Raw genomic sequence first — 17,428 nt, 5'->3', positions numbered from 1 at the left:
AGATGGTAAGAAGCTATGTTGATTCCATTCATGTTCTGTAGCTGATACTACGGTGCAATTCGAGGCAATTGATGATCAATATAACAAGTATTCAAAATCCAACATCATGGCGAAGAAAATGGCAATCAATGGCATAGTCAAACAATTGAGAAAATTAGTTTCTTATAATTACCTATTTATGGGAATGAATCATCTGTATGAGTCGGTAGTGGGTCGCACACTAGGTTGGTATGAAGAACGAGAATTAATGGACATAAGTTTATCCGTATGGGCTAGCGCGCGTACCTTTAGCCCGCGTTTGGCCCGATCATCGGCATGTGTCGGATCTGATAATATTCTGCACCCGCCCTTTCCTCTTGACACTCAACTTTTCATCACTTTTTACTCGTTAATTCCCCTTGCAATTGCAGGCAAACTCGATCTGATTGCTTTTTCCCCTTCTCAAAGATCTGATAACATCTCTCCCACCACCACAACCACACACACATACACGCAACCACCAACAACCATCAGATACGACCAATCACAGTTCACGCTCAGCGTAACTTCCTCCACAGAGCAGTCGCACCTGCCGTCGCAGGTCGCTCACCATGTCTGAGGACATTGGCCCCTCCATCGTCGCTCGTCCTTCTCCAATTCCACTTCAACAACAACATCGTCCTTCTCCTCATCCTCAATCGCGTTCTCACTCCACTTCTTCTGCTTCTTCTCCAACTGCATCAGCATGTGCATCTCCTAAACCTTTCGTCCACAGCGGCGGTAATGCGAAGCAACACCACCCCGTGCATGCCCCGTCTCCCTTGTCGCCTGCGTCCGACATAGCCTCCCGCCCCGCCAGCTCTAGAGGTATGTTTATCAATCAGTTAATCAATCAATCGATCAATCGATCGATTATTATTCGCATAAAACACCAAATCTTTTTTAAGATTCCTGTCACGCGCAATCCCTTCTGCTTCTCTAGTCCTTACATTCCAATTCTTTCCTTTCTCTTCATATCGTCTTGTTCCATCGTCACCCGAGATCATGCTCAGGCCTACCGCCCCCCGAGGCAAGGTTTTTTCCTTGGGCCCCCGCCAGCTATCCGCCCGTCCACCGTTACCGGTACTAGATAGCTGATCTCAACCACACCTCTCGAACCACTGCTTCTTCCTCTTTTTCTCCTACTACATTCCCTTCTCTTTGTCCCCATTTCCACTACCACCGCCCCTGTCGCCCTGCCAAAAGAAATATTGCGTCACGCTTCCGACTTGGTTACACGGTTCCTAACCTCCCCTAGTCCTAAACCCTGCACCAGCTCCCGCCGGTCCGGCGAGAGTTACTCCCAAGATTGCCACGGCTTCCTCACCCACCACCGACCTGCCAGCACCGTCTCCTCTGGGAGGCGGTCCAGCAAGCGGTAGCTATGTAGTTCCACCTCGACCGAAGCCCGGTCGCAAGCCTGCGACCGACGAACCGGCTTCGAAACGAAAGGCCCAAAACCGGGAATCGCAAAGGGCCTTCCGAGCGCGCAAAGCTGCGAAACTTACCGAGATCCAATCTGCAGCCGAAACCGCAAATTTGCAGCACCAGCAAGAGATGAATCTCAAAGAAGCCGAGCTGACCCGCATGCAAACCCATGTCAAGCAAATGCAGAGAGAATTGGACAGGCTACGGAACGAAGCAAGGCGGTCAGAGTCGCTGATCAAGGATATGACTAGAGAGCGCGATCAATGGAGGGCCAAAACATTCGAACGGGATGAGACCATCAAGCAGCTCACTTCAAGAGACGATTCTGCCGTGGGTATGGGCTGGGCCGATCAGTCGGTTCAAGGCTTCCACAACGCCTTGAATGCTTCCAGTCACAGTTCTCCTTCACGGGACTCTCTAGGCCCATTTACACCTCTCACGAGCGCTTCGCACGATCACACGCCGCGAGCATCAGACTTGGGCTGCTCGAACTGCAACGCTACTGCAGGCGAGTGCGCTTGCATGGACGAGTTGACGAGATATTCGACTTCGACTTCTGCTCTGGACTCCGTGCCTCTCGCTCGTGCCTCCCACAGGAACCACTCGCACTCTGTGAATCATAACCACCAGGCCAATGTCGTTAATTTTGCCGAACGTGAGATTGATTTCACAGCCCAGTTCTCCAAGCCCAAGACTGTTCGTGACGACAAGACCTTGTCTATTCCGTTCATCACGGATCCCGGAACTGCTACGGCATCTCACGACAGGTGTGGCTTCTGTACCGACGATTCGAATTGTCTCTGCTTGGACCAGTCTTTGCAGCCAACCAAAGCTGAACAATCGGCGCCTACCCAAACGACAAACTCCCATTCCACAACCGGACCCGGTACTTGCGATGACTGCATGCGAGATCCTAAACAACGTGCTTGGTGTCAGAGAATATCCCAGTTGAGAAGTGAACACAGACCAGCCGGGTCATCGCCATCGCCAAAGCCCAAATCACGCACCGCGAGCGTGAGCAGTGGAATCAGCCCAATGGAACCACGCATCGACCCTGGCCCCGAGGATGGTCGCAGCTCCATTGGTTGCAGTGACGCCTATAGGCTACTGGATGGGCGTGTTCCAACCGATCGCGAGGATACCGACTGGAGTGGCCTTCATCCTCACTCACCTTCGATGCGCAGAGACACTCTACCCGCCATTGATCCTAGCAGGAAATACAGTGCCCTGGAGCTTGATACGGCCGGTGTCATTGCAACACTGCAGCAGACCATTGGACCAATTCGTCCACGAATCGAAGATGGTCAACATGCCAGTATTGTGCGGCTCGCCCAAGATCATCAGAGGGCCAGCAGTTCACCAAGAGTGAGAACCATGGACGATTCTTCGCGGTAGTAGAAGGGTCATTTCTTGATACCTAATATTTTACAATGCATGTTGTCGTCAGGCCTGGCTTTCTTATCTGCCTTGGGCTTATCTTTTGTTCAACATAGCATATCGCATTTCATTCTTGCGTGTAGCATGCATGTTGCGTAGCTTCGGAGGCTGCAAAATCTGCAGCAACGAAGACGCTAGAACAATGGGCGGCATTTTCATTAATCATGGAGTTATGAATTCTTATGTCTTGTGGGTGTGAATAATAAAAAAACCACAAGCCTAGAGGTGATTTGGGGCTCTTTTTTTTTTTAATTTTACACGACAACGTAGTTATGCAATATGCGATGAGTGCTTAACGCTTCATGCCAGCCAACATTGTCCGGCCATGGACTCACGTAGTCTATCATAGAGAAGAATACAGAGAAAAACATCGCCAGATAAGGCAATTTTGTTCAAACAATTAGTTCACATCTGAATTTTCCTCCCAATCCCGTCCAGCATGCTGTATCTATTAGTCAAAGGGGACCGTTTCCGCCTCGTGACCGTGCGATCAATGATTCATGACCTTGTTTCTTTTCCGCCTCAGGGTCCAAGCGAAAAAGGACTGCAATCATTAATTGCCATTATCCAATAAATACGTAGCCATTTTTTAGCAGGCACCAAAAAACTCCCCCGGCCTGTCTGGGTCATCACGCCATTATCCCTCACACCGTTCCGTCTTCCACGAGCAAGAAGGCGAGCATCGTGAGTGGGTGGAGATCATTCGGCGATGTCGGAGCGCGAGTAATTACTGGTGTTGGGCAGATGCTAATCTAATCTGATGATCTGATAAGAGAAGAATCTTCCTTGTCGTTACTCTTGGCGGAGGAGACTATTGGCAGTGGGAAAGGAAGGTGGGTTGGGTGGTGGGGAGAGGGGGGGCTGTTTGATTGGGTGAGGGATGGGTGGGTGGTTGGAGAGGATGAGGAAGAGGACGATTGAGGATCTTCAGTTGGGTTTTTTTTTTCACATGTAGGGGGAGGGTTTCTATTTGATTTTTTGAAGAGATGGTTCTTTCTGTCACTTTTTTATGGAGTGGATTGTTTGGTTACTGAGGTATTTACGAATGTTTCTGCAAGAGGCCAATGGTAATGGTTGTGATGTCCGACAGTTCGTGATGGGATAGTGGTCTCGGATGTTGGCATTTGGGTGTGCGGCCCGGAAGAGGCGTGGGTTTTAGGTTCTATTGAAGTGTTTCCGAATGATTGGAAAAGATGGGAATAGTGTATTTGATTGAAGACTCCAGTTGGAGAGAGGAGAAATATGTAGGATGGAGCGTTTTGGTGGCTGAAATGCTCACATCATAGGATAATTAGTAGTTACTAGTGTTTGAGGATGTATATGTACACGTACCTAAGTACTGATGATGTGCGACGTGAAGATGTTCGACTTTCCTACTATAATATAATGGTTTTAATGCTTCTTGTACATGTACACTTGCATTTATGGAGCCATAATATTCAATTTTGTTCTGTCTAAGACGAACGCTATAACCATCCACTGATGTTCTTCGGACGTAGGGTTACCTTTTTCAAGTGTCTTAAACATGGTTCTCAGAGTAGGAAAAAACTCCATTGATCTTCATTTTGCTGAATTTCATATACGTGTTTTCTTAAACGTATCGTAACATCAAATTTAGAGCAATACAAAATTACTAAAAGCCCCCAAAGTTTGGTTCTTCGCAATGGTCGCAATGATGAGGTTGTTCGCAATTGTGTCAATATCGCGTGCGGGTACATGATGCTGCTAGCCCATGTAAGCATGTCTACATCCCGCCCTTCGAGTATGGCTATTAGCAGACTATGTCTACCCTACGGTAGTAGAACATGAGCTTGGTTGTTATGTTCTACGTTTCAAAAGCATTTTCTAGTCTGACTTTTGCAGAATCACACTCAATTCCAGTTGGGTTGCTTTCACGTGGTCGGTTATCCACCAAGGCATAGTTGGGAGCCAACACCAGACTCCGTTCTACAGTAGAATATCACACAAAGCCAGAGTCATCTCTCCTTCCCAGGTGGGAGGATTTCACCGCTCTTTGGAAGATACTGATAGTGCTGGTGATGTAGGAACAGAACGAAAGTTCAGCCAACCATTGTAACATAACATTGTGTACTCAAGAGGAAGAGAAAAATTCACAGCCTAGGCTTAACGGGGTTCTATGATTGATACTAGCAAAGCCGACAGTAGAAACAGTGGCAATTACAACGGTCTAGATGTTGATGGAGCTACAATCTAGGCTACAGGTTTAAAAAGAGGTCACTGTTTCTATGTCTTTGAGCCACCTACACTTTCTTTTCACCGAAGGAGCGGAGAACGCAGTTGAAGAGATAGAACCACTCGTAGAGAACCGATATATCATAACATGTAAGGGATAGCGTAACCTTTTGGTCCTTGACCTTTGATATTCTAGCCGTTCTAGATTTTGACAACCAAGCAGCAAGTCTTTGGAAGACTGTACTCGTTCATGCATTCCATCACTCGAAGTCACGGCAGAACAGTCATTAGAGACTTGGAAAAATTGATTAGTTGCATAGTGACACTGTTTCGAGGTGAAATTGTGGCTTGAGACCTGTCAGCATAGGAGATGAAGGGAAGTTGAAGGCGGAGGGGCATACGACGATATGGTCTCAGAAGTTGATTGCTTTATTTCTGAGTCACTGGCTGAAATGATTTGGTAGAACTTCAAAGATTGGTCTTTCGGTGAGCGAATCCAATCGCCTACTAGGTCCACAGGAAACGATATTGATAGACCGAAGGAATCAAATATCAATGCAGCTTTTCAGATTCTTGTTGCCTAGTGTCCTTCACTTTAGGAATCTCGCAACTGATTCTGCATAGCCAACTGCATTGTTCTATTGAATTACATCTCCGCATTCGCTCCCGTGTCAGCTGTTCATCATATGCGACCGGCGGTTGGAATTGCCACGCCTGTATTAGACCATTGAGCGACCACCCTTCGCAACGTGAACCCCATTCAACGATAGTCTGTGTGTTCAACGTGACAAGTCAGAAGAGCTGTAGTACTTCCAATCCAACATCTCACGATATTGCACGCACCATCCGTCTCATTGGGCCGGATCCTCCGTGCAATATCAACCGGGCAGTGTATGTATATTAGTTACGCCCCGTACCAACGCAGAAAGATTTTCAAAAGCTGAGAGAAACTTCTTCTCTCTATAGTCAAGCAATTCCTACGGTTGCATGCCGGTCTAATTCTCCATCTCACCGCCCGGTGAACAATGACCTCGCAGGACATTGAATGGAAAGATCGGAACGGAAGCCTAGGCAGGGCAACACTTGCATTCGCACGAGAAACAAGGGGAGGAGAGGAGAAGTAAGGTTCACACCGCATCCGCCCGCGTCGAGCTTAATAGAACGTGTAGCTTACAGTCATACAAACATTGTTCGAATTGGAAGTGAAAGACAGCCATTTGCTTCTTGGAGCTACTAATCCATTGCCTAGAGCGGAAGGTTTGACAACGCATTTGAAGATGACTATAGTCACTGTACTCCACGTTACCATGCTTGTTATGAGACAGGTTCTCGCCCCCAAAAATATTTCAATAGCCAAGGTTTTGTTTCAGGGTCATTGGCTATTTAGCCTATTGGATTTTTTGAGTACCTACCAGTATGGGCACGGTGACGAAAGGGAATAATGAAAAACAACGTGACCTCGTTCATGATCATCTGTAAAATTGTATGTAATAGGCAAGGCTGAGCTCACATCCATAACCTGGCGAGCTTTCGTTTCTGCAGGGTCACGTTCTGTGCCTGTCCATTTTTGACATTGCTTGGCAACCGTAATGTCTTCCATTTGGCCATTCCTTAGACCATTCCATAGGAAATCGTACCTATGTCCGCGTGTGTGTTTCTTTAAAATGACCTCGATGATGAGATACTGCGCAGAGCTTTTGAATGCATGATTGATGAAACTGACATAGCTGCCTGTTGTTGCCTCTAGCCCAACCAATTCCATTGACAGAGCTCAGGCCTCAAACCCAAGAGTCAACGGTAAGACATTTACGTACCTCAAGAATAGGGGACCATTAATTCACGTGGGCATATCGCGGGGCAACCCCAGATCTGTGTTATAGCCTAGGATCTTGCACTATGTAGTAACCTATCCTCCAACCGCCTGGTCATGCCAGTTAAAATCTTTACGTCAAGGCTGACACCTCCCCTTGTAATGCGGTCTTTCATCTCGTCCGATCTGGCTCCGTGCTCATATCCGACGTCCAAGGTCTCCTTGTCCGACTATATTCACGATAACCGGCCAGTGTCCTCGAAATCCGACCTCGACTTCATACTCCACAACAGAGCTCTCCATGGATTGGATAGACGCCGTCTGACGAGGCCAAGATGGCTGGAGGCAGGATATTGCATCCTCCGGCCCTTCTGGGTGCGATTTTCATAGAGTGCCAGATATTGCCAACCAGCAAGAACACTGTACGCAAGAAAGCATTCGTCAACATCTTCATCCTTCATCAGCTCCAGGATGGCATTGATGCATGGGCGACAAGACCTCACATTGCAGGATGCAGAATGAAGCTCACGATTTCGGTCTAGGCATCAGTTCCTTTGATTCTGATCAGCCTACTCTCGCGCGAGGAAGATGTCAGGGAACATCTCATGATGAGAATGGCGGTGATGCTGGTGATGGAACAAGGGAGAACCGTCTTGGTCTCGACGACGAGGAAGAAATATAAAAGGAGCTCTGGATCTCTGTCTTTTCGATCCTCACCTCACCAGCCTGCAGCGCCTTCGGTCTTCAACTATCTAATTCCAATCCTCACAACCGTCTACTCCAATCTTTTCCCAAAGACAAAAACCTCCCCAACCCCCTCAGCAACCATGCAGTTCACCACTTTCCTCGCCGTCATGGCTCCCATCATCGCCACCGTCCAGGCCGGCTGCTACAGCGGCGGAGACTCCTGGGGCGGAGACCAGGGAGTCGCCAACTCTGTCGTCGACCAGATCTGCAACGGCGGGGGCGTCAGCGGATCTTTCCAGGGCGGCCAGACCAAGTACGCCTGCCGCCAGCTCTCGGGCTCCAAGAAGGGCGAGTTCTGGGTTCGATGGACCGGCGCCGGGACCTTGTCCCTCAACGACGGCGACTGCAGGCTCCGCCTAAAGAACGAGATCAATGGCTGCTCCAACGGTGGAGAGAGCACTGTCGCCGGATGGTTCTTCAGGTATGGATTCGAATTCACTGTCTTTTGATAACAATGATGTGGTTGCTAATGCGTTCTGTGCGAATCTAGGTCCGACCCCAACGGTGGCGCCTGCTAAGCAAGCAACTGAGCTATCAGGAATCCTAAGACTAGGATGAAGCTCCCGTGAGGAGATGGGTGGGTGGTTGGATAGGTGGACGGGTGGATGGATGGATGAATGGGTGGGAAGTTGAAGGTGGCTCTATAGCCTAGTACAGTCTTTACCAATTGACATTCTAATCGCAAACCGTCTTTTATTTGCTTCTGCGTGATATCACTTTGACAACATAGGAAGCAGATCGATGACCTGCCCTTGGAAAAGGGGTGACTATAGCTTGAGATCGAAACGTAAGAGGGAGCCGTGCTGTTAGTGTTAACCACTAGAACAAAATCTACGATGACTATGACCGTGCGTTGCTTAGACTTAGAGGGAGATGACTGTCGTTCAAATACACCATTAAAGCAAAGACTATAAAGACTATATATGTTGTCGCATATAGACGCCTCTGTAGTAGGGCGGATTACAAGCACGACCCGCAATCAGTGAATGGGTAGGGAAAGTAGATATTGACTCTGTCGATAAGCCTCTGGAGGTAGGTGGATGATGCCTCGATCTCTCTCGGCAGCCCTGATCGATCTATCTATGCCCTACCTGGTGCCTTTCCCCATACCATACACGTGATCCCCGAATAGCCTCATCTATCCTGCTACACCACAATGTCCATAGCATAAAGGGGTCGAACATATAAAGTGACGAACGCAAAGTAACCTGAATTGTACCATTAAATCGCACCCTCAGACTTCCGCGGTTCAATAACTTGGGTAGATTAACTTTGAGTTGTATCTGTGTGATGCTAAGAAAGGGGTATTATGATTTTCTCTCTCTACCTTTTGCAATGATTAGCGGGACAAAGCATTGTGTATCAATGTAGGGTGGAATAAATGACACCTATAATGCCCTCCTTGTAAAGATTAGGTTGTCTGTATCCCATTGGGATTCTCTAGGCATACACGAGTTTGATCACTGATTTATGGCACCTGTTTCGAAGATAGTTATACTCATAATCTAGCTATATAGTCTTTGAACTTTTTGTACACAATCCGTTTAGTCTAAGACAGGTGGGAATGACATAAGATCTACGAGATGAAAAGAAGTGAAAAAAAAGAAGAGTTGACATAAAAACGTAACATACAATAAATCTAAATGTAGGGTATGCAAAAGGTACGCACGCCGCATCGGGATATCTCTGAAATAAAAATGTTACACCGCAGTCTTCACCAAACCTAAAAACCCCCGGAAATTCCTAGCTCCTCCTTCATTTTGTAGTGACGTCGCCGACGTCTGTCCGGAGAAAAAAGCGACTAAGGCTTTGTCTTGTCCTTATTCATTCGCTTCACGGGATGTAGTAGTATGCCAGGCATGCACATCCTCTTCTCCTCCATTGGACCATCCGCACCGGGACCACCCTCCGTCCTTTCAGCCTCGCCCCAGTCCTGCACGGAGATCGGCCAGTTGAGCCACCTTCTGTACAGTTTCCTTGGGAACCTCGACGCGTAGTACCAGCTCCAGCCCTGGAAGTTATACTCGCGGTCCTTGTTGTACGGCGAGTCTGCCTGCTCCGTCCAAGCTCCCGGTACGGCGTCCTCGGCGGCACCCGTCGACTCGTTGACGGTCGACGCGGTGTCGAAGATGGCGGAGGTGTAGGCTTCGGGCCAGTGTCTGTCGTTGAAGATGGGGTGGGGCGCGTAGACGGCTTTCAGGCCGTGCTGTAGGGCGACGGTGGATGGCCACATCTCGGCTTGCATGCTGCGTCCCACGAGGTTCTCCTCGTGCATGGCGCGCAGCATCTTTTTGCTGAAGCGGACGACCGTGTTGATGAAGACGCGGCGGTCGATGTCCACGAAATCCGGGTGCGTGAACCAGTCCGCGGCGCCGTCTTGTGGTGTGAAGATAGGTCGCACGCCCGGAATGTAGTTCCATATCTTGTCTTTGTACGACCAGCTTGTGTTGCGTGGATCCCACATTGGGAGGAGAGTGATGAAGTCAGCTGGTTCGTTCACGCCCCAGCTGAAGTTGTCGTCCTCGAAGGACGTCGGGGGCTCCGGACCCAGTGGTACTTGTGGTGGATCGGCTCTCGCCCAGGGACGTGGGCCCCAGACTGGTGGTGGAATCAGGCTGTTGGCTGATGCATCCATCACCTCTTCGATGGTGTTTTCTACGAAGTCTTCGTATTCGCCGTGGATCGATGGGATGTAGTATCTCTTGTTTCGTTCCCATAGTAGCTTTCGCGGTTGCTTGTCCGCGAACTCGGACATCTTCTCGAAGAAATGGTAGTGGTGGCCAGTATATCTTGCGTCGGTTTCCCAGTTCCAGACATAGTCGAACTCGGGGTGCGTAAGTGAGAACCACTGTAGGCACATGAATTGCTGCCAGTACACCTGCCAGTCATACACTTCGGGGTACCACTCTGGGAAAATGTTTTCAGACCAGAGAACAGCGATGCTCTGTAGCTCTTCTGGCACATTCTCCTTCAACACCCGCTTGTACAGTGCCTCATCTTCGAATATCTTCAAACTCCGGTCTTTGACGTGAACGAAAAGGTAGACCTGGTATTCTCCACCTGACTGGAGGGAGAGCTCTGAGATCATGGCACGAATGGCAGTGATGTCGTTCTCCTCGTAATTGTATCCAGTCCACGCGCGAATCAAGACGGCCGTCCGATGATGATACTTCGGGCCATCATCTATTCTATATTCCAGATTAGTGCGGCTAGTGTCAGTCTGCTCGACCATTGCCGCCGAGACCGCGTCTGAAGACGGGCGTTCTACGCTCGGTACCTTTACGATGGGCTCTCGCGCGCCCTCTCGATATCGATTCCGATTCAGTCGCAAACAATCGTCTTGAAGCTGTCCCCAATTCACCTGCTGCCAGTCCGGTATCAGCTCCGGGGCCTTCCAGTCCTTGACTTCCTCGGGGAACTCGTCATCGCCAAATCCATACGGCCCATAGCGTGAGTACCGGTCGAAGCAGACATCGTGGTCCAAGCCGATAACGTCGTAACCTCCCGCAAACTCACGTGGAAAGTCCTCCGGAAGGCCATCGTAGACCTGGACCTCATCGTCCGTGCTGATGTTCAATGGGATGTTTCGCGGTCCGAGACAGGAGACATGCTGCCCTCTCCACTTCTTTCCCCAAGCAGGAGAGTTGTAATCTGGGAACGGCTTGTAGGCCCTTGGGGCAGAAGCAGCGGACTCATTAAGCTTGTCGTGGCCATTCTCATACGGCCGATAGTCACTGCGCACATGTTAGATCCTCCCACCACCAATGCCGACAGTGTCTTGTAAAATGGAAAGCGGAAACCTACAGCTTGAATTCCTCCCAGCGATTGGGATCGTAGCCCTTGTCTTTGTATGCACCGAACGGTGGCCAGTGACCATGCCAGCTAGGCCTAGTCCAGTTCAACATACTGTCGATATACACCTTCAAACTCTCTCCGTTCAATACACCTTGCCCATACGATCCCTTTGCCCTGCTCTTCCCTGAATTTGGAACCCAGGGTGGCCTTACCGCCACAGGAGGGAACTCATCAGATTTTGGAGGGGTCTCCGGGGGCATGTGCAAAGGCGTGCCCGTAGATGTCGGAAATGCTGAACCGTTCGAGGGCGCTGGGAACAGATTGATCTGATCGTACAGAATAGCTTCGTTCCATGTTGACTGTTGAAAGATGGTCAAAGTGACCATGAAAACTACAAAGGCAAGAAAAGCAAGCCTCTTGGGAGAGCGGACGAGCATCGTCGGCGGTCTTCCTGCAAGGGGCAGGGGGAGTGATTTCACTTGTGTGAGGTAAGGATAGCAACCAGAGATAAGATAAAACCTGTTGCGTCAGGAAAGAAAACAATTCTGCCTAATCCGGTATCTATCGTATGTAGACCAGCATATCTTGGTGTCGAAGTCGTAAATATAAATGGAGTTGACTGGCCGACAGCAGTGAGCCGAGGGGTATCAGAGCAATCCGAATTCGATTGGGAGAAAAGAAAAGATAAAAGAGCGAAGTAGACACTGTCGAATCCCACGGTCTGGCCGAGGACAGGAACAGTGCAGTGCGAATGTTGAAGATGATTTAGGCAAGTTGCGACAAAGGAATGTGAGTAACGCAAGCGGGAGATATCACCCACCAGGTACGAGGACAGACGGAAAGGCAAACGCAGAATGGCAGAAACGACGAAGAAAAGGTCAAAAGGAGGATGTTGATCCAGAGGATTGGGTATATAACTGTGACACTATGCATTTTCTAACTAACATGGGTACTGTTCAATTAATCTGCGAAGTCCCCCCAAGACGGTGGCTACACAGAACGGTAAGAGACTGCTCATGCGTCGCAAGCCGTGTGCTTGGAACGTTGGTCTCTCTCCAATGGACCCCCAGTGTTAAGGATGGGAATGGGTCCGTCCTGTGGGATGGGGTCCGGGATGGGAGGTCGGACGCGCTGGAGGCTCTCTGATGAGAATGAGATTGACGGGCATTGCTGCAAAAGCAAGTGGATTGGGAGATGATCGTTGCGCAAAACCGGTGGAGGTGTGATGTAACTCGGAGATTAGTTCAGACGTTAGTTGTACCAGAAGTTTTGTTTGCTTCCACTCAAAGGGTCCGACACGGGACCGTGCACGGCGATGATCTCCTTACATCTTCCTTCACACTGCACAGCGAGGTCCGCTCACAGTCTGCTTGGAGGCTAATCTAGGTAGATCCACGTCGTTTGTAGAAAATCATTCCCACTTTTCCTCGACCAAGCAATCTGTACAGACGGTACGGAGTAATTTGGCAGACTCAAGAATTGTGGGACATACAAAGAAGATCTATCAGCGACGCGTAAGACAACCACCAACAACTTTTCAAGACGTCTGAACGACGGCGACACCTCTTATGTGTGTCCTTTTCTACAGTAGATCTTCTACGGAGTAGAGGAGAGGTCATCTCGATTCTTACGAGTACAGTATCCGCACGTAGGCATAACCTTTGTCACGTCAATCCATGGAACACTAGACGTACGGTAGCACTTAAGAGAATTGGGTCTATTTGTGGATTCTTGCAAGGTCATATCTAACAATCCTCAAGCCAGTAATGCCTATGCTTCTGCAGTCAAGATATTGTCCATCGCACACATCATATCACGTTTGCGCTAGGCCAGAATCCTTTCGCAAGGGAGAGATGGCACAATCCCGCTATCTCATTTCACTCATTTGAATCGAAATGAGGCCGGTCGATTAGCCCGAGATAACTGACACCTCGCTCCCGTCCGTGGGGTTCGCACATCATCATCATCTTATCTTCATAGCTTCATACCCGCCGCCCTAATTTTATTTTCCGACGCAGTACCAATGAACACGAGATTGCCCTGTACTGCTTTACTTCCACTTCTGCACCACCACCCCTCCACGCTTGAACTCTGCCAAGTCGCCCAAGACCTGGCTCTTATCATTAAGCTCCTTGGAGGGGAAGGTCGTCATCAAAGCATACTCTCGCTGCAGGCTGGCGGTGCTGGACGCATTCACGAAGTTATATACATCCCCAATCGTGTGAGTCGTATTGAACTGAGACTGTAGCCTTGTGCCATCCCCAAGACGGATCTGGAGATTGATGGTTGGCACCGAGGAATCTACAGCAACTGTTGCTGCCGCCGAGCCAGTTGACACTGGCGCCGAGGCGGTGGTTGTCGATGTTGCAGCTGCAGGGGGAGGTGGCGTAGACGACGCACCAGGTGTAGGACTGCCCAAACGCTGACCAGAGCCTCCGAAAGCAACATACTTCTGCTTTGGTCTCTTGTAGTCCTCGTCCTTGTGCGGATGCACCTCGACATCGACCTCTTGCCCATGCTCAACATTCAAGATATGTAGCGGGGCATGTCCTGTGTTGATCATCTCTAACGTGCGCGCATTCGTGGGATCATCGTAACGGTAGAGCGGTCCGTCGTCAACCGAGAAGCCATCGCGCCAGAGATGAAGCTCACGATGGGCCCGTGGTGCCGGCTGTGGAACATCTGCACTGGGATCTGGAATCGCACGACTGGGAGCGTCGTCGCCTCCGAGGGTCATACCGGTACCCGTGAAGCGGGAAGCTGGCTCTGCACTGTCACCACCAGGACGTGGTACACCTCTGGAAAACGGGTTAGCCTGTGCAGTCTGGTTGTGAGTATTGTGTGACTTACTGCCGGGCGCGTCTCAGGATGCTATTGATTTGATCCCGAGGATTTGCTTGATTGGGGTTCTGGACAGCAAGGCCAGATTTCTCACCACCGGCGAAAAAGTCCTGGTTCTCTTGGTCATCCTCCTCGTCGTCATCGTCATGATCATGACCGTGGCCATGTCCGCCGCTTCGGCCTTGCAAGTCTCCGAGTGTCCTCAAGCCACGCTGAGCTGGTGCTTGACGGCCTTGTGCTGGTTGTCCTGATGATGAAGAAGCAGGCCCAGGTACGTACGAGCCGTCTAGGGTGCGTCCGCCGCCTTGAGGAACGTTGGGGTTCGGGTTCTGTTGTTGATCGTCGCCGGCCATGTCGTTGTCGGAAGCTGAATCGTCGTCTCCTTCGCTGTAAGGCGCTGAAAGGCGGGAGCCTTCGAAGAAGAGGGAAGCTGCGATTTGAAGATCGCCGTTGGCAGCGGCGAGGTACTGTTCTGCCTAGAGTCGATCGTTAGTCAAGAGCTCCGGAGCCTTCTACAAGCTTCTGTCTAACCTCTGCGGGAGCTAATCCGGTCAGGCTTGAAAGTTCGGCAATAAGGGAATCCTGGTTGGCAGGTGCAGCAGAGCCCGAAGACATATCAGATCCTCTTAGCGATAGATATGTAAAGGTGTTTGGTTTTGGAGCTGTTGTTGATGATGGTGGATGTTTGGTGAGAGGCGTCGGGGGAGCTTCGTCTTGTACTCATGGTGGGGCCCCGGAGGCGACGTCAATGTTGCCTGCCCACACAGCCTTTGCGTTGACCTGATTGGCTGGACCAACAACACCCTGCCAGATGAAGGAAACATTCAATTTACTGCATCATGATTGCTAATATTTACTGAATGTTTAATTCTAGCTTTTCAACGAATGTCATTCGACACTCAATGCCCGCGGGATGCGAGGAAAGAAGCTCATGTATTGTTCCAGAAAGCTATAACCTACCGATTCTATGCCATTTGGATATTACCATTCCTCTTCGAAACGGTCGACGGATGAATTCTATGATTGAAAAACGACTGTCATTTGATATAATTGGTGTTATATTTACTCCTGATCTATGCTGTTCGCTTTCTGAGGTGTATTGGATATTAGATCTTCTCAGGGGATTTTGTTACTCATTTCGGCGAAACCATTGCGTTGCAACTCTCAATGCATCCGTGAGATGTGCTCTGTATGTAAGAGTTCAGCACCGAAATTGCACGGCCAAAGAGCAATCATGTCCAGTATCGTCGTATTCGTTAAGCATTTAACGCTACCAAGAATCGATCTAGGTGTAAATGTCTTAGAAATAAGCTTTCTATACAGAAGCGTATTCCGAACACATGAGGCATATCGATCACATTTGTATAGGAGAAGTTTCCGCGCAAGCAACTCTCCCATAGGAACCCCTATCGCGAAAACTTCGTCATGAACTGGAACATCTCTTACACAGCCCGTGAAACTCTCATCTGTTCTTGTCGCGACCGCCTACGACTATTCAAAGCAAAGCGCGCTGAAGGATTTCGCTTGTACCCGGCTCCCCAGCCTCACACAACCCATCCAACTCTTTGAACCAACCAGGGCGAGAAAACGCAAATCATCTTACGATTGCCATGAGATCGGCAAGAAACATGGAACACGAGAATAGTGCTGAAACCAATCGCAACCGGTAAACCTGCGTGTTTAGATGGCGTTATTCTTTTTTGGGGGAACATGGATGAGACATCTATGGAACGCAGCTACCATTCCCAGTGCATTCTACTCTCAGGCCAGATCGAACACCTTATGTGAAACAAACCGCATATGAGGAAACAATATATGTATGTGAATCAGTTTGCTTGAATCTCCACAATGACCTTCACGTGTAAGTAATTGCACGCAATATGCAAGCACCCGTGGCGCATGAAGTAGCACCAGCCACCCCTTCACATCCTCGGAACGACGTCCTTAGTCAGCCATGGGAGATCTCCAAGAAACGGTGACGGTATACCGAGATCCAGATAGATATCGAAGGAATTCGTAGTAACTATCGTTCCCGTTGCTTAATCAATCATTGGATCGACTGGTCAATTAATTGAGGACCTAATTTGACCCTCCGACCCATAGATCTCTCAGTCCGCGGGACCAACCATCCCTTGGCATTGTTTTTCCCGCCCAAAGTTCGTTCCTCAGCAACCTCACCTCCGCATTCGATATATCCACGATCTTAAGAACCCACCGCCAACTCCACCTCCCCTCCCATCCAGCGATACAAACCACCACCACCTCACCCTCAACTCCACCTCCCACGACAACACTCCACGCAAAACGCACAACACACCCACGCCCCCTCCGGCACCACACCCCCATCCTCCCTCCAACATCCATCCCCAAAACCATGGCCGACCTCGACCAACCAACACCCCTAACGTCCTCCTCCCTCACCCTCCCCTCAGACAGCGAAACCTACCTACACTCGCCCCCCGCGTCGCCCTCGCCCGCCCCCTCAACCACAACCTCCTCCTCGCCACTAATCCTCTACAAGCCCCCGACGCTATGGGGCCTCCTCCGCGGCGCGGCGATAAACCTCCTCCTGCCCTTTGTGAACGGGTTGATGCTCGGGTTCGGTGAACTGATTGCGCATGAGGCGGCGTTTCGGTTGGGGTGGAGTGGTACGAAGGTATGTTCATGATCTTGGGTAACTTGGGGGATGGGAGAGTGACTGACGTGTATGAACAATAGATCTTCCCGGTGCATCGAAGCGGCGCGCATAGTTTGGGCCCAGGGGTCGAGGCGAGACCGGATCCTGTGGAGAGGAAGAGGAGGAGCGGGCAGGAGTTGGATATGTACACTGCGTTGGAGTGATTATGACACGAAGGGGGGTTTGGTTGTCAAGGTTTCGGTATGTGGGAGATGAGGAGGGGATGTCAGACGATTGTCTCTTGCTGGCCTAGCATGGCCTGGAGAGGCAGAGGGAGAGGGGAGGATTGTATATAGACGGGGAGGGAGTATCTGGGAAAAAAATAAATGGCATCGCCACTTCGGTGGGAATTCATGGCTGGGAAGCGTGTGGTGTGTAGGATCTTTCGATCCATGATAATGGGGTCGAAGTAAGAAAAAAGGGTAATGGGAAAAGCAATATACTGAGAGACCGCAATATAAGAAATTCTTCTAAACCAGTTT

At 49.8% G+C, this 17,428-nt stretch overlaps 5 protein-coding genes across 5 annotated transcripts; 3 read left to right on the top strand and 2 right to left on the bottom strand.

Annotated features, from left to right (window-relative positions):
* Positions 1-377: 377 nt before the first annotated feature.
* On the top strand, positions 378-3,232 carry BU24DRAFT_487702 (uncharacterized protein). Its single transcript, XM_033533479.1, has 2 exons — positions 378-846; positions 1,277-3,232. The coding sequence occupies exons 1-2, from the start codon at positions 591-593 to the stop codon at positions 2,839-2,841; spliced, it is 1,821 nt and encodes a 606-aa protein (XP_033389585.1). The 5' UTR covers positions 378-590; the 3' UTR covers positions 2,842-3,232.
* A 4,379-nt stretch (positions 3,233-7,611) lies between these two features.
* Positions 7,612-8,253, top strand: BU24DRAFT_416902 (uncharacterized protein). The gene is made up of 2 exons (XM_033526574.1): positions 7,612-8,054; positions 8,124-8,253. Exons 1-2 carry the CDS (start codon positions 7,714-7,716, stop codon positions 8,149-8,151), a joined length of 369 nt encoding a protein of 122 aa, XP_033389584.1. The 5' UTR covers positions 7,612-7,713; the 3' UTR covers positions 8,152-8,253.
* A 922-nt stretch (positions 8,254-9,175) lies between these two features.
* On the bottom strand, positions 9,176-11,709 carry BU24DRAFT_438432 (uncharacterized protein). The gene is made up of 2 exons (XM_033530256.1): positions 11,438-11,709; positions 9,176-11,367 (listed from the first exon to the last, which is right to left on the bottom strand). Exons 1-2 carry the CDS (start codon positions 11,686-11,688, stop codon positions 9,435-9,437), a joined length of 2,184 nt encoding a protein of 727 aa, XP_033389583.1. The 5' UTR covers positions 11,689-11,709; the 3' UTR covers positions 9,176-9,434.
* Positions 11,710-13,047: 1,338 nt separating this feature from the next.
* On the bottom strand, positions 13,048-14,971 carry BU24DRAFT_487699 (SEP-domain-containing protein). The gene is made up of 3 exons (XM_033533478.1): positions 14,801-14,971; positions 14,279-14,745; positions 13,048-14,226 (listed from the first exon to the last, which is right to left on the bottom strand). Exons 1-3 carry the CDS (start codon positions 14,882-14,884, stop codon positions 13,479-13,481), a joined length of 1,299 nt encoding a protein of 432 aa, XP_033389582.1. The 5' UTR covers positions 14,885-14,971; the 3' UTR covers positions 13,048-13,478.
* A 1,219-nt stretch (positions 14,972-16,190) lies between these two features.
* Positions 16,191-17,405, top strand: BU24DRAFT_416898 (TOM13-domain-containing protein). Its single transcript, XM_033526573.1, has 2 exons — positions 16,191-16,925; positions 16,988-17,405. The coding sequence occupies exons 1-2, from the start codon at positions 16,644-16,646 to the stop codon at positions 17,108-17,110; spliced, it is 405 nt and encodes a 134-aa protein (XP_033389581.1). The 5' UTR covers positions 16,191-16,643; the 3' UTR covers positions 17,111-17,405.
* The last annotated feature ends 23 nt before the right edge of the window (positions 17,406-17,428 follow it).

Source organism: Aaosphaeria arxii (assembly GCF_010015735.1).
Source record: "Aaosphaeria arxii CBS 175.79 unplaced genomic scaffold BU24scaffold_1, whole genome shotgun sequence".
Classification (NCBI taxonomy): domain Eukaryota; kingdom Fungi; phylum Ascomycota; class Dothideomycetes; order Pleosporales; genus Aaosphaeria; species Aaosphaeria arxii.
The sequence above is the reverse complement of the archived record's forward strand: the minus strand, read 5'-3'. Positions and strand labels throughout refer to the sequence as shown.